Source organism: Amblyomma americanum, chromosome 1 (genome assembly GCF_052857255.1).
Source record: "Amblyomma americanum isolate KBUSLIRL-KWMA chromosome 1, ASM5285725v1, whole genome shotgun sequence".
NCBI classification, from domain to species: Eukaryota; Metazoa; Arthropoda; class Arachnida; order Ixodida; family Ixodidae; genus Amblyomma; species Amblyomma americanum.
This window is the reverse complement of record NC_135497.1, coordinates 278,180,746-278,197,199: the sequence shown is the minus strand read 5'-3', so window position 1 is coordinate 278,197,199 and position 16,454 is coordinate 278,180,746. Positions and strand designations below refer to the sequence as shown.

Genomic DNA, 16,454 nt, shown 5'->3' with positions numbered 1-16,454 from the left:
TCCCGTTCCGTCCACGGCGCAGACGACTTTGGCGCAAACGTAGTGCGCAAAAGCCATAGTAGCGAAAACGCAACAGCACACGACGCCAATAAAAGGTTTTGGTTTCCGAAGTGCCATTAAAAACCTCTTAAAGTGTTGATGGCACAAATTTTTTTAGAACTTATTTCTTTTTGAAAAGCGCCTGTTAAGCACGAAATATTGGCTTTTGTGTTCTGCAATACTTGACCAATAGGAGAGCAAGCCATCACTTATTTTGGGCAAACTATATTTACACGCTTTTCTGCTCGTTTGTTGCACTTTATAGACAAGATATTGAATGCTAGTACATTGTTGATTATCGAACAACGTTTGTTTTTTCATTATTTTTTGGCCAAAAGTTGTGGTTCTGCAGTCTGTCTGTCTGTCTGTCTGTGTTGCTGCCAGGAAGAGAGAAAGGAAGGAAAGTGCACAGGCCTGCTCACTGGCTCAAGCCGAGCCACAATCGCTACCACGTGCAGATAATAGAAGGAGAGTTGAAAGATGGGATGGAAAGACAGGATAGTAAAGACGCGCTAAAGACAAGGCCGATCCCGGAGGTAGTGCAATACCAGGCCAACCGGTGGCGGGAGTGAAGCAACCTTCAAACTCTCCGCCACATTTCCAAAAATAAGTCCAATTGGACCCGTAAAAGATATTCTTTTGCAGTCGGTAGCTCTCCGTTCCATGATGCTTAATTGGAGCGCCCATGGTGGCTCAGGTGGTCTCGAAAAAGCTGGATGCAAATTCTCATAGGCGGGCGCCAGCTTTCCCTCTAGTTAATAATTAGAAACTATAGCTGTTACCATGGGCTCTAGTTCACTCTACCATTACGGCGATTCCTGTGAACCGCATGCTGGTTGAGTGCATCACCCACATCCACAGTGCACTGAAGTCTTGCTTAAGGCCAATGTGCTTTCACAAAACGTTTCTGTTATTTGCTTCTACCTAAATCATACCCTGCTGATCAGCTACTGAAAACGCGGCCGACATTCGTCTCGTGGATTGGTACCCATTTGAACTGGAAAATCACTTTTACTGGAAATGGGATCTGCACCCGCCGTGATATGTCACACCATCGAGTCTCAAAACGCTCAAGATTAAGAAGGAAGTGGCGTATGGTATTTATTAGAAAGTTTTTACATCGCCGTACGTACGGTATAAACACGGGAACTGCGCGACCGTACGGCCAAATATATACGCCATGCTAGCAAATTTAGGGTGCAGCGGCACGCTTTTTCTGTACGCCAGTGCTAAAACTGTTTCCCCGGAATTTTTGTCCTATCGCAAACCTTGACGTTTCCAGTGCGTTCCCGCTTTGCGTTCCGGTTTTCGTAAGGCTGACAATTTCCCGCATCTTTGGTTACAGGCGCGAAAACAGACACAACACATGTTTGTCTGTTTTCGCGCCTGTAACCGAGTATGTACTACAGTCAATATACAGTTACCAACTTGCCCAGCAAGACGTTCTTTTAATCCGCACCTTTGCATGGTTCGGAGGCCGTACGTGGGTTCGGGTCCCACCGGCAGCATATGGTTGCTTTTTCTTCTGCTTAAATTTCTAATCAATTATCTTTAAACGCGTTACCTTATATTGATCTCATATATTGATGAATACCTCATATACAGTTACCAACTTGCCCAGCAAGACGTTCTTTTAATCCACATCTTTGCATGGTTCGGAGGCCGTACGTGGGTTCGGGTCCCACCGGCAGCATATGGTTGCTTTTTCTTCTGCTTAAATTTCTAATCAATTATCTTTAAACGCGTTACCTTATATTGATCTCATATATTGATGAATACCTCATAACGATCAAGCGCCCCCTTTGTGCACTGCATGCATGCTCATTAGAATATACAAAGGGGAGGAGGGTAAATTTTGTTTAATATAAAGATTACCTTCCGGTAGGGCTGGATCCTCAGTCCAAGAGCCCTATGGTCTTCCCCTCCAGCCTAAACCAGTCTATATGAGCTTGCGCCGTTCACCAGCTCGAGCGTGTGGCTACGGTTCAACTGCATGGTTTATAGAATAATTCCCACTGGTTCCAAGTGGGACGATTTGAATTCCCGATTGGTTTCAAGTAGGAATTATTCCATAACCAGTTGGACTGGTCAAGATTTTCGTATGAAGGGCGGTATCCCAGGTGGATGGGGTGATGTGTGAATGGGCGTGGAACACAGATGGGATTTGGGCATTCTTAGATATAATGATAGAGTGTTGGGAGGGCTGGCCTGGGCTGGCTCTGCAGGTGGTACAGTATGAAGGGAAGAGGGTGGAGCGGAACAAATGCAAACTGACGTGCTGTGCTTCCTTGTGATTGTGATGTGGTGAGCATCGATCGTGCACCCTGACAGGATGTGAAGGACTCCTGCTCCATTAAAGTCTTTCTCCTCCTGCTGACACTGGATAAAAACCCTGTCTTGCAAACAGCGACTGCATGCAGACATCAGGTACTACGGGCACTTTGGGCGGTTTTAGGCTACTATGGTGCTGTCGTCCTCGGCCTCGTGCCTTCTCATGGCTAGAATAGGGCCCCCGGGACGACGGCCAACGTGGATAGCTCAAGGTCCTTGATAGCCAAGGCAAGCTAAGCCAGTGTGTTTTCTGAACTTCTGAACACGCGCGTGGTGTCTGCGGACAGCGTACAAATAGAGCAAACGCTTGGAGATGGGAGCGAAAAAACGAAAAGTAAGTTCCTTTTGAGTTTTTGAAGCATTGTGCTTAATGAGGCACTCTTACCCGATATTTTACGTGTAGTGTCGTGAAATCGTCGGCTAATGGTTAGCGTGATTTTATGTTACACTGCCGCTTTTCTTATTCACGCTGTTTTAATGCAGGGACGTGCCGTGAAAGCGGCTAAAAAGGGAAGCGCCTCTGTGGAACCAGAGGAGATTTCAAAGGCACCTCACACTTTTGTTATATCTCGCGGAACACTTGGCAAGAATGCGTCAGAGCTCATGCTGAATTTCAGGAAGGTTATGGAGCCATACACAGCATCAAAACTAAAGGCAAGTTCTGGCCTTTTCTCTTATTTCCTTGCGGTTGTTATTCTGCCACTTCACCACCTTCACTGAGATACTATAAGGTGCCGAAGCAAGGGGAACAACGTGGTTCCCTCATCGTCTTGCTGCGTTTCTGCATTCCTATTGGTTCGGATACGTAGCAGAGGCGTTTTCATGAATGCGATTTTCCAGCGCCATTTGATTGCTGCTTTGTACTATTTACCCTGTCTTTAGTGCTTGCACTAGGGCACGTGACACATTAATGATTGAACAGCTTGACAGAACTGTATGGTGCCTCTGTGCGCATGAACAGCACGCAGGCCAGTAGTGCCAAACAATGTCCAAAGGTCCTTTCTCTGTAACGATGATGAATGAATCATCTTAGGAGGTCCAAAGCCTGATTTTTCAGTTTATCAGAGCGAGTTTGCTTTCCTGTACGCTCTCTTCTAGTTAATGATACAGTGAAACCTGCTCGTAATGAAGTCCAGAACTAGAGATTTGTTAGGTATTACCAGTAGTTGGATATAGTTGAACCTGCACAAATTTTTGTCTCTATTTACATGTGAGTCCACAGAAAAATTGGCAGCAGAGAGCCCCACGTTCTTGTGAATGCCTCTCTGAATGAAAGCTCATTGCAGACAGTGGCCCTGTTGTTAAAAATAGGCAGCTGTTGTTTTGTGATTTCCACCATCAATAGCAGGGGTGTCAAACATGTGGCCTGTGAAGCCTTCACAGAGAAAAACTAGATGTCAACGCATTCAAGAACATGTTAAAAACGTTGCGGATTGCTTCCGATATAGGGTGGGTGCCAAGCAAGCTTGATGTGAGCCTATAGGGTGGGTGCCAAGCAAGCTCGATGTGAGTCTATGTAAAGAAATGACACAGTGTCTCTGACCCAGTGCTTTGTAAAAATTTTTTTCTTATTGTTCCTGCCTCCTATAGCCTGTCTGCCACTCTGCATTGACTAGCATTGCATTGCGTCATTCACACCGTATTTATTATATCACATCCCATTAATTGTACTACATTGTGTTGTATTTTATTAGCATTGTACAATTCTCTTTACATTGTCTTGTATTTTGTCCCCCCCCCCCCCCCCCCCCCCCCCCCCCCCCCCCCCCCCCTTATGTAAGCCCCAACAACAGGGGCCTTTAAGGTTAAAAAAATGATGATGATCATGATATGGTGCATTACCCATGATGGTGCTCATGCCGTCTGGGAGCGTGGCCTCTTGAAACCCTCCTATTGGGGAGCACAAGGTCAAGGCCAGGAGCAATGTCTCCTTTGCTCGAGCAGTTGTGGATGCTATCACTGCTGCATGCTGTTTGTCACAACGAATTGCAAAGGAAGCCATGTACCGGAAGGAACTATAGTAGCTGCATTTTTTAAGTGCAAGCATGCATTTCAAGTTCTTTGCACCTAGTTTGGATGAGCAGGGCTCTTTTTTGTTTTTTGGGTAGAACTAAAAATCGCCTTTCGTGTAAAGCCCAATTTTTGCTCATGCTTGCTTGCATTCTGAGTGAGGTCTACAAAAATTACATGTCACATTTAAAGGTGCACTAAAGAGGAATCTGAACTCGTCTTTTTACTGCGGGAACTCTATCTACACGTTCCGGGCATTCTTCGAAACTTCGAATTATTGCCCTGTGCGGCTGATTGCCCTAATTAAATCATGTTAAATGTCCCGTCTCCCGCTGTTTTTTTTTAACTGAACGTGGTAGGCAGGAGGAGTCAACCAACGCGTCACCAGTCCCGTGGCGGCTTGCCGCTCCGCCATCAGTGGAGTGACACTGAAATCAAAGAGTTCACATGTATTTTTATTTCCGTGGGCCTAATTTGCGGCTACATTGCCTGTGACTGAAATTGCTTATCACTGAAACCTAAAAATCAAATAAAAGTGAAAGCGAAGCCGCCACTGGACTGGCTGAAAGGCACTCCATGCGTTAGTTGACTCCGCCTACCTACTGCGTTGAGCTCAAAAAAAGGCGGGAGCCGGGACGTTTAATCCAATTTAATTAGGGAAATCGGCCGCACAGGGCAATCATTCTAGGTTTCTAAGAATGCCCGGAACTTGTAGATAGAGTTCCCGTGGTAAAAAGACGAGTTCAGATTCCTCTTGAGTGCACCTTTAAGGCCCCTAGTTGCCTGCGATCCCGCTAAAAATTGCGGAATTACAGGTGGATTCGTACTTGCGAGTCGCAAACATCGCCCTACTGATTTCGGTCGCTTAGTTATAGTTCCGGAGCTCTAGGAACCTGAGGAGGGCGCATAACGAATCGGCTTAAACCTGTTGCGTGACCTCCGTGACTCGCCAGTGTGAATCTGCCTTAAGGGTACGTGGCTTTCTGCATAACTTTTTTTTTTCTGGATGTATATACGTAAAATTTTTGGAGCATATTAGAAGTAATTTAATGACTACTGTTTTCTGTATGTATATGTACAAATGAAACTGTTTTCTAATATATATATTTCCTCTGAATCTTGTGAAAATGCTGCAGAGTTAAGTAAATGAGGCAAAAGGCTGGTTTATCATTCTTGCGTTCCTGCTGGCGTGGTACAGGTCAAGACATTCTAAGAATTTTTTTTTCGCAAAGCATAAATTGAGATTTTGAATTTTTGAGATGTAATGTCTGTGGACTTATCTAGAGTAAGAAGAAAATTGCTGATTAGAAATTTAATATTCACAAATTTCAAAAATAAAAGATGCCTTGACCTGCACTAGCTTCTAGGAGTGGAACAAAGCAAACTGGGGCAAAATAGAAAAAAGGAGACTTGAAGAAATCTGCTCTGCAATGTGAGTATCTAGGCAGATGACTGTAACAGAGAGAAGTGGCCGTTGTTTGAGCGTTTCCTTGCAATGCAGAGCAGACAATATTAAAAAAGTGAATATTTATTAGGCCTTAGGCCGTTCTTTAGGATTTCAAAGCCGCATCTCCATCCGCCCAGCATTTTTCTGGGAATTTTGTGTTGGCAGCCGAATTCTCACTTTTTGATATAATTGTTGCGGACATCAATAGGAATGACAGAATGATGGGAAAATGACTAATTTACCTTATTTTCATGAATACAACATGAAGGGGAGTTTGAGACTGCAGGAGAATTTTAAAAGCGATATTAAAATGGTCATTAAGAAACCCCGAAACCGTTCAGGCCAACCATAGCGGAAGGAGGATCCGCCACAGTTCAGGTTTCTACCAGAAAAAAAGGTCTGAGTTTGGAAGCATCCCTGAACTTAATCTGAAATCGCCAGCCCTAGCTGCTGAGTGGAAAGTCTGCTTGAGAATTGAAATCCAGTGATAAAGGCCGTGCGCTGTTTTTTTTCTGAGCTAGACGAATAAAGAAGATATTAATGTCCCATATTTCTGGGCTGGTAAGGGCTGGAATGGAAGTGACCCCAACACTCATTTTCATTGCAGACATTATGGAGATCCTGTATCAAACAAGCACCATTCTTGAGTAAAGATAACATGAAACATTACGATTATTTGATGCTGAGTTACAACAGTCACCTCTAATTTTAGAAGATCGACCTCTGCAGCATGCAAGGCATGTGCTCAAAAAATAAACTTGCATGTTTCTTTCATGCGTCTTATGCTTTCTGCAGAATTTCACGGATTTTTAATTCTGCATTCACAGAATTTGGAATTTTCCACTGCAGAAAGTTAGGGGCCTTAGTCATAATTCATTTCTTGTGCTTCTGTGGCGCGAGTATTTGTTGTTTGTGATCATATGCCTATCAGAAAGGGACCTTGTAGCACAAAAAGCACGTGTTTAGTTTGTTGGTTTTGTAATTTTGCTATGGTACTCCTGTTAGCATCACTTCTAACACAGATATGAAGGTACTCAATATTTTAATTACCTGGAGAAATGCAAAGCCCGGCACCGTAGGTGTCACCAGTGTCTTGTCGTGCTTATTTGTACATATTCTATGATCGTGCAGATAGTACTTGTGACTTCCCTCCATATATTTTTTTTTTATTATCTTCATATTTTGCTGTGGCACGTGCCAGTTACAAGTGACAATAGCTTCAATCCATGGCAGTACCTAGAGCTGCATGACCACGCCTGCCAAGGCTATGCCTGGAGGGTGACTTGAATTGTCGCATGGAAGGGTTAGATGGTTGCCATGCACAGCCTTGGTCTTTCTTGATGCATTCCCCCTGCCTTTGAAAGCAGTTGCATGCATGGTGTTGCTGCTTAGCAGAACCTGGCACCCCAAACTGAACAAATCAGTGAGAGGCAATCCATGAAGTTGTAACTATAGAAACAAGGCTGTCAGCTTGTACGAAAACGAGTTACAGCAAAAGATAACATAGCTTGGAAGCTTTTGATGCATTTGAGGATTGGCTGCTCAGTTTTGCACCGTACGGTCATGTCATTGGGGAAGTGACTTTGAAACTGTAAACCCTGCAAAAACAAAAGCCCCACAGTCTTGTGGAAACCTGTTGCTGTATTTGATTAGTAATGATGAGAGGACTGCAGTTTCATATATCTTTCAATATATAGAGATCTGTACTGGTATTTCTATTGTATTAGTGCTCTGAAGTCTGCAGGTATGGGAGTGCAACTGGTCCAAATGATTGTAACCACAAGTTTTGCCTAGTTGCGTCTTTGTACTTGAGTCCTAAAATGCTTCCATGGTAACCTAGCCTGATGCCATTTTTCTGGAGCGTTGTGTGTGCAACAGCATAAATTCTGTGCTTCCACAATTCAGGTACGCCGCAAGAATGTGGTGAAGGACTTTGTCTCGGTAGCGGGGCTGCTGCATGTGACCCACCTGGTGGTGTTCACCAAGACTCAGAAAGCCATTTACATGCGGCTGGCAAGGCTACCTCGGGGCCCCACACTCACCTTTAGAGTGGAGAACTATGCCCTGGCCCGTGATGTTATCTCAAGCCTCAAGAAGCCCATCACATACACGCATCAGTTCAGCTCGCACCCGCTGCTTGTGCTCAATAACTTCAGTGGTGAAGGCATGCACTTCAAGCTTATGGCTTCCATGTTCCAGAACATGTTTCCATCCATCAACATACACAAGGTCAGCAAGAGTTACTTTTGTGTGGTGCCCTGTTATTGCTACCAGTGCTCCATTTGCTTGGGGAAGCATTGGAGCTGTGTGTATATTTTATCTACAGCTTGAATAGTGTGCTCGGGAGGGCCTTTATGATCAAAGCCTGATGTCTTACTTCCTTGAACATGTAGGCATGACAGTTTTCTGTGTGCTGAAGAAACTTTCACTACTAGTATATCATGTATTAATTTGTTGATAAGGAAAACTTCTGTGTTTGTTTATAGCTTGCAGAGAAATTTGTAATTTGAAGAGTGGAAAATGGTGTTTTAAATTGAGCAAACATCTTTGACTACCTGGTAAAACTGAGAGGGGCAAGAAGCAACTTGAGTCAAGCGCCTGAGGAAAGCACTTGATGTTTGGCCTCAGAACGTCAGGACTTGATTCAAGAGCTTGGCTGGAGTCTCTTTCACCCCTCTGAATATGGAAGTTATATTGTGCTGGGCAGATGTAATAAGACCAATACTTCAAGGAATTTCAATTTGATACTGTTGTACACAGCACTGCACTTGGATATTTATGCTGCAGACTTCCATTTATCGCACTCAGTTAGGATGCACAAAATTAGTGCGAATTATTTTTTTGTTCAAAGTGAATGATACATTCAAACTTTTCAGTAAATGAAACCTTTATTTATTTTAAATGCAGTACGACTTTATTGGTTTGAAGTCCATCAAGACACAAGCATTGTTTGAATTGTCTGAGAGCAAAGAAAAGTAGAAACAGCAAGTTCAAAACTTTGTTGCATAAGCACATCACCTTTATTTATTATGTAGTTATTTTAAACAGTCAGCAGTGTGCCATTTTTCATTTTAGTTATTGCTAGCACCTGGGTTCTATTTTGTGGTTGGCCAACTGCACGTAGGATTTCATAACTGCCACCATTGCACTCAACAAAGCTGTTGAAGATGTTCAGCAGTGATGCTGTGAGACTTCTGGCAAGTTTATTACAGTTGCTGTCATAGCCTGTCCACCAAAGCCATCTGCTTGCATTGGTTTATATGGGTAAAGTTCAGAGTTGAGTGCACAAGGCTGTTAGCACAGAAATTAAACATTACTCTTCAGGCCTGCTCAGGGCCCAGCGACAGTACTCACCAATGTGTCATGCGAAGTGTCGGGTTGCTGATTGGTCGATACAGGACAGTGTCACAATTGCTACACTGCTTCAACCTGGTAGAGTAGCATTTTCTTTGCTGTACTCCCTCTTTGGCACCGTGCTACTTTAGTCCTCCTGCACTGCACTGGAACTGACTTTTCTTTGCAATTAGCTGGCTTGCTTGGAGTAGGCTGACCGGTCTGTAATTTTTAATGTCCTTGATATCTCCTTGCGTTATGGATTAAGATAACATTATGGTAAACAGAAATTTCTCTGAATCCATAGTGCTTATTGGGTTCACTGCATGGCCTGCTGGCAATCCTCTTTTTACTGATGACCAAGTAAATTCAGTAAAACCTCAGTAATTCACAGTCAGTTTGTTTGATACCTTGGTTAATTGTAGATTTTTTTGCGGTTCTAAAATTTATGAGGCAGGTTGTGTCTGGCAATCAGAAGAGTAGGCAGTACATTTGTGATCAGATAGTTTGTTGACATTAATTGTGCCATCTGATGCCATGCCAACTCAGTGCTGCTGTCACTCTCAGGGTGATGCTCTCTCCACAGCTTGTACCCAGTGCTGCTGAGTATCCACCAGTAATACAGTGGGTATAAGCTTTCCTCTGGCCTAGAGTTCTGCTTCTCTGGAGTGAAATGTTTGGGGAAATGGGTCTCTGACCCCACCTCGTCTAAAGAAAAATATCTTGTGCCATGACGTTCTTTGGTCAAAGCAGCCTTTGCACTATCAAAATTCATCATTATGATCCACATCGCAACTTGAAGTAGTATTTCCATTTCTTGTTTGCCTGCTACATGCTTCATGACTTTTGACAGCTTCAGGCTTTGCCACTTACTTTTCATTTGAGGTGTGTGGTTATCAAAATTTTGGATGTGAAGTGAGTATGAATAATAAAAATTGGTCATGAATCAAATGGAGTATTTTTGAATACCTTCGAATATCAGTACAGGTGGTTTAAATTAAAACAAATGCTTTTCCACAAAGTGCGGCAATGAAAAGGCAGAGATGTTCCAAATTTTTCCTGTATCCGTAATGAGTGTAATTTTAATATACCTGTAAGAGGTACCAAGCATTAAATAAGGGAGGGTGAATTGAGCAGCAGTTTTAACCTGGTTTTAGTCTAGGTAATCCTTGTTTACAATTCATTGAGCAACATAATTTTGTTGTGTGAACAATGTTTAATGTGGCAGTTTATGCAAAAGTAGCTTAGTGAATGGTGTTATGAAAGATGGCTGGATGGCCGGCTACTTCCTTACTAGAGCAGTGATGTCAGTGGTTGGTAATTGATGGGCAAGCTGCAGGGCAGTACTGGCGAGACACTACAAAACAGCTTGCCAAACGGACACAAAGGCGGCAACTTGAGCTACGGCGCAAGCTGCACCATACCTTTCACGCTTTCACGCTCCCCTGCGTTTCTGAGTGCAGAGTGCCGGCTGCGTAATGCCGGTCCTAATGCGCATTCATGACGGCACATAGCCCACTTATCTCTCGTGTGTTGGTTTTGTTGTACTGCGAGCCCAGTGATGGGCCCAAATACTGTTGCAAACTGAAGGCATGAAAAAGCAACCACGCCACTTGGTTGGCATGGTTTCATTTTCCATGCAAGCGGGCAGTTTGCGCTTTGTGGTCGCACAAGCTGGCTTCGAGGTATATGTTTCTTTTATAAGCTTTCTTCTTGTCCTCTGTGGCCAAACATGCGTATTTTCTAGATTCTAATGGTAAAAAATTGTGAAGGATACGATAGCAGTTGCCTGGAAACACCGCAGCAACGCATGCGGGACACAGCTTTGCCCGTTTCGCTATCCTCCTCTAATCCCATTTCTGTACACGCTGCGTCTCTTACCGTCATGATCAAAAACAAGAGGATCGTTGGCGCCCGCTCGCTTTTGTCGCCGGCATGCTCACAAGCAGTCGTCGACTGCATCGTGTTGCTGCATTTAGTTTTCCGACCCGTGCCGCAGTGGCTCTTGGTGGCCGTCAGTGCATTGGCTTGATGCAAGACTGAACATTACCATGTGCTCGGTCCGCATGCTGGCTGCTGAAGTAGCAAGTAACTGCAACTAGCGAGCACCATATGCTGTGATGTCAAGCCGCAAGTTCAGATGAACAGGAATTTCGTAATTTGTGAGCATTTAGGAGGTTCAAATATTTCGAATAGTATAAGTGCGGTGTGGATCAAATCGAAGATAATATTCGCAAACTATTCGAAATTTCGATTATTCGCTCGATATTCGATTATTTTCGTGCTTTCCTTGCCTCCGTCTCTATCCCCTGCAGTGAGCTGTAGTGCAAGCATTCGTACATGCATGCATTGTTTCTTTCTCTCTCTCAATGTCCATCAATTGGAAGCTTTTAGAGACGTGCATGATTCCACCATAGAAGGTGCTGTAGTGTAGAACTTACTTCTCACCTAAAGGCAGGCCTAAGGGCTAGCTTAACCTAACAGAGGGGCTAAAAGATCCAGCACTCTGACCTGCATCTTTTTCATCGAGGTGGATAACATGCTGTTACCCAAAGGGAGCTAGCCTGAGGGCAAGCCTTGACAATCATTTAGCATTGATGTAGATGTATGAGTATGCAGTGTGCATACTGAGACCAGTGTAACTGAAGTTCTGGCAATCAGTGATGACCACACCTATGAGCCTGCCTGAACACCCGTTACAGTAGCAGTTACAGCTTCCTCAGATGTTGACGGTAGCTTGGTTAAGCAGAGTGGTGGTGGCCCTTGAATCCACCATGCAATCAGCCTGCTAATAGAAAACATGATCCTTTGCCACAAATGTACAAAAATCTGGAAGCTCAGGGAAACATGGCAGTTGTATTGCACACAAATAAGGGTGACATGCTTATGCTGCAATGTTTAGTGCTTGTTCTTTGCCCACCTGGGCCAAAGGTAATCTCATGGTCCTGAATACTTAGAATTTAATCATGTTGTACTGCATTTGTGAACTAAAAATGGAGATGTTGATGCAGTGAACGCCAAAATACTGCTAGGTAGTGTTCAAGGGGTATTTGTTTTGCATGACTTATTGAAGGTATAATACCACAACACTCTGGTGAGAAAAAATAAAATAAAACCTAAACTTTTAAGATATTTTCTAAAGCAGTCTTTGTCACCATCAATAGTCGCATGTTTTGTTAATTACTTCTATATTGAAGGACTTTGAGCTGAAAATGTAACAACCTCTTTTCTGCTTTTACTTTGGTGGTGTCCTCTGCGCTGTTGCGCTTGCAACCATTTTCGAATTGTGACGACAGAAGAATACCCTATGTCATTTCTGGTCTCCCTCACCAACACAGCTGATTACGTAGGTCCGTAAACCTTTTATTGATGCCAGGCATGTGCCAGTGTATCTAATGAGCCCAGAGGAGTAGGCTAGCTTCTAATGTCAGCACTCCTCACTTAAAGTTACAGATGTTTGCAAATGTCTAGCTATATTACAACCTTTGTCCATAAAGTTCAGATACTGAGTCCATTAAAAAAAATTTTAACATTGAAGTCATTTGTGCAGCACCCCTTCGAAATAGCCTCCCTTGCAGTCTATACACAGCTTCCAACGCTTCTTGAGGTCTTGGAAACAGTTGGAAAACGCTTCTTTTGGCAAGGCTGTCAGCTCCTTTGTCGTGGCGTCTTGAATGGCTTCCACGCTCCCCATCCAGCGACCTTTTAGGGCTCTCTTCACACGAGGAAACAGGAAAACATCGCATGGGGAGAGGTCAGGCGAGTATGGCGGATGGGGAAGTACAGTAATGCTGTGCTTAGCGAGAAATTTCATCATGCTGAGAGCAGTGTGCGGCCTTGCGTTATCGTGGAGAAGGCTCCATTGTCCAGATGCCCATAAGTCAGGGTGACGGCATCGCAGTGCATCATGCATGTGTTGGCGCACGCGGATATAAAACTCCTAATTCACAGTCTGCCCTTGTGGGACGAACTCATGGTGTATGATGCCTCTGGCATCGAAAAAAACTATCAGCATCGTCTTTGTTTTGGTCTTCTGTCGCCGCACCTTTCTCGACGCCGGAGAGCTTGTGGACCGCCATTCGGTGCTCTGCCTCTTTGTTTGAGGATCGTATTGAAAACACCATGTTTCATCTTCAGCAATGATGCTGTCAACGAATGCAGCATCCTTCTCTGCCTCGGAGAGCAAATCAGTGCTCACTGATGCCCGCGTGTCCTTCTGGTCCTGTGTGAGGGAGTGCAGCACTAGTCTGGCATTCAGCTTTCGTTTCCCCAAGTTCTCACGCAAAATTTGGTGGCATGTTGTCTTGCTAATGTCGAGAGCATCTGATAGCATGCGGACTGTAATGGTGCGGTTTTGCTGTACGATTTCCCTGATCCGAGCCACGTTTTCATTCCGTGAGGTTGAAGGGCGCCCCTGTCTTGTATCGTCTTCCACCGACATTCTCCCCGAAACGAACCTTTTGTGCCACTCAAAACCTCGTGCCCGTGACAATGTTTCGTTGCCGTAAGCGTCAAGAAGGAGCTCATATGTCTGTGTGGTCGCTTGCCAAGCTTCACACAGAATTTCATCTTTACACGCTGTTTGAGGTGGACGTCCATCTCTCCACATTAGAGACTTTTAGCAGAGCGGGCCAGCGGAGCGGAGCGGACGAGAGAGGGCGCCAGTGTGCATGCGCAGAACGCTCGGGCGGCCAGTGGGTTTGCAGCGCTGCCCGCTCGCCCGCTCGTCTGGTCTTTCCAGTGGAGAGGGCCCAGCGTGTGAGCGTCGTCGAGGACTAACATGGCGGCCTCCAGTGCAAACGTTGGCGCGTCGGCTTCATCGAGCATGGATGTGGCGCAAGCACGCCTGCAAGCAAAGAAGCCGCGCAAATGTTTTAGCACGTAAGAAGATAAAAGGCCATTCGGGGACAAGGTCAAGTGGGCGAGCTTGCGGCATGGGGCTACGGCTTGACTTGACCATCACAGTGCCAAACTGTTTTTTTTTTTCTAACACGACATACTTTATATTCGATTGTAAGGACCACTAATGTTTAAATATATACCAGAAATACAAATAATGCCTTTATTTAGCAATTTTAGTACAGTAACAGCAAGCGCGATTCATGTTCGTTTCAGCATAACTCTGCTTTTTACCAGTAGGTGGGGCTGCACAGCGCTCCGCACTACTACATTCATTCTGGCGTTTTAGACGCTGCACTAAAATTCTTTACTCGCGCTACGTTCCGCTGGTGCTCCGCTGGGGAACTACCAGCGGAGCGGAACGTAAATACGCTCAGCTAAAATAAAAGTCTCTGTTCACTCATAGTAGAATACACAAACAATTAGTGACAGCGTATTTTACTACATGTAGTGCCATCTAGTGGCTACCACAGCAATTAACATAAATAGCTCAGGTTAGCCCGAAAAGATGGCGCTACATATACACACCAACATTTGTTTTGGGGAATCATTTCTTGGGAAGAAAATAAATCAGTCTCGAAACTTTACAGAGAAAGGTATTGAATTTATGCGTGTATTTATTTTAATGAATATTTCTCAAACCACCGCACTTAGTGGCCGCTTCTGAAAGCTCTGACATTATGGCATGAGACGTCAACCCTGTCCTTTTTTTTTGCTTTGTTGCTTTTGCTTCATTGTGCAGTCTATTTCGATCAGTTTGCTTTTGTCCACGCTTGAAGAATGTCTGCCTGCATCTCATAGTTGTATACTTTGGGTGAGGTACTTGCCTGATTCGGTCAGAATCAGAAGCCCCTATCGTCGGCAGCTATGATGAGCCAAAACAGCAACATTTCGCAAAGACTGTACCAGTAACGTGATGTCCCTTTGTCAGAGGAACAAGCGCTGCCTCGTCCTGTGCGGGAGCAAGTTCAACATATTGCCTGATGCACAGAAACCACATTTATATGTGGCTTCTAAGAAGGATACCGCACCTAATGCACTATTCGACTTTTCGGGGTCACCGTGTATTCTTGCAGAGTTGAGAATAAACACCATATTGCTGGTCCTGCCTCCCCAGACGCCACATAGAGGGACTGTGGTGGATCGCTGACGTTGTAAACGGATCATAAGCTTACACCTTTAAATGCACGCTCGGTTAGGTGATGGCTCACTGGAGTTGAAGTCATAACCTCTACTCGTGCCATCACTCTCGCTTTTGCTTTCCAATCTGGAATGCTTGAAAGCATGGCACGAGACAGGGAATTCTCAACTGGTCCAACTGCATACTGCCAGTGAGCTTGACTGCGGCACTGCTGAGGGCAAGCATGATGTCATGTCTGCCGGCTCACAGCCCGGAGCGCGCTGGATGTGGCCCAGTGGCCGCTCACGAAACGTCAAAAATAACCATAATGATGACTATACTAGGTAATCATATCCTAAGAATGCAGTTGTGCTGCTTTCTCAATATTTTCAGATTTTTATTCAGTATCTCTTAAAGTTTTCGTTTTTTTTTTTTTTCAGGTCAAACTGAACACAATCCGGAGATGCCTTCTATTGAACTACAATTCAACGGACCAAAGTATTGACTTTCGCCATTAGTAAGTTTACTCGTATGTCCTGAATAGAGCAGGCGATCGCTATTTTTCATTTGCATATGAAAAACTGGGACGCTTAAGCTTTGCCTTTTAAGAGTAGAACGCAATATAGCATTATCGGGTCCTGTTTGCATCGCCTACTCAGTTACCGAATTCCTAATTAGCATACTCGTAATTACTCATGTACACATCAGTACGTGTCTCTAAGACACTTCTCTAAGTTAAAGACCACAACGCATTCCCCGGGTGCACCTTTATTCAGTTCGTGGCCTATCGGTAGCGTGCCCGTCTTGGAATCCGAAGGTCCTGGGTTCTATTTCTGTCCAAATGAAAGTTAACGCAGTTTTCTTTTCACTTCAGTTTTATTGCTGTAAATATTTACGCAAGGGCCGCCCCCTTGTAAGGGCCACCCTCGTGTAAGGGCCGCACCCCCAGCTTTGAAGCCAGTCATTCGGGGGAAAAAAAAAAAAAAATCAGCCAAAAGAATTGCTTCATATGGGCGTAATTTTGCCCACATGGTACGTTAAACTGGGAGCTGATAGACAATAACTACCTGTGACACTCAGTATGACCATGCACGTGTCATCTTGTGGGCTGGACTTCTCCTGGAACTGTGCACATGCAATGCTGCAGCCTTGCTAACTCATCTTCTGTGCTTGGTGTTCGCATCAGAAAGGACAAAACGTTAGGCTGTGCAAAAAAAAAGACTAGAATGGGTGCACCCATGCTAGTGTTGAGTTTCTTTACGGTCATGCGCGGCC

At 44.5% G+C, this 16,454-nt stretch overlaps 1 protein-coding gene and 1 long non-coding RNA gene across 2 annotated transcripts in view; one reads left to right on the top strand and one right to left on the bottom strand.

The window, feature by feature from the left end:
* The first annotated feature begins 2,551 nt into the window (after positions 1-2,551).
* The window catches only part of ppan (Brix domain-containing protein peter pan), a 33,012-nt gene continuing 19,109 nt past the window's right edge, over positions 2,552-16,454 (top strand). Inside the window, exons 1-4 of the mRNA XM_077649326.1 lie at positions 2,552-2,704; positions 2,854-3,024; positions 7,733-8,056; positions 15,620-15,696. Coding sequence (XP_077505452.1) covers positions 2,684-2,704; positions 2,854-3,024; positions 7,733-8,056; positions 15,620-15,696 — 593 coding nt within the window. The 5' untranslated portion in view covers positions 2,552-2,683. The remainder of the gene's footprint in view (positions 2,705-2,853; positions 3,025-7,732; positions 8,057-15,619; positions 15,697-16,454) is intronic.
* Positions 8,715-16,454, bottom strand: part of LOC144115149 (uncharacterized) — a 43,189-nt gene continuing 35,449 nt past the window's right edge. Inside the window, exon 4 of the long non-coding RNA XR_013311274.1 lies at positions 8,715-14,006. This is a non-coding gene — a long non-coding RNA (uncharacterized LOC144115149). The remainder of the gene's footprint in view (positions 14,007-16,454) is intronic.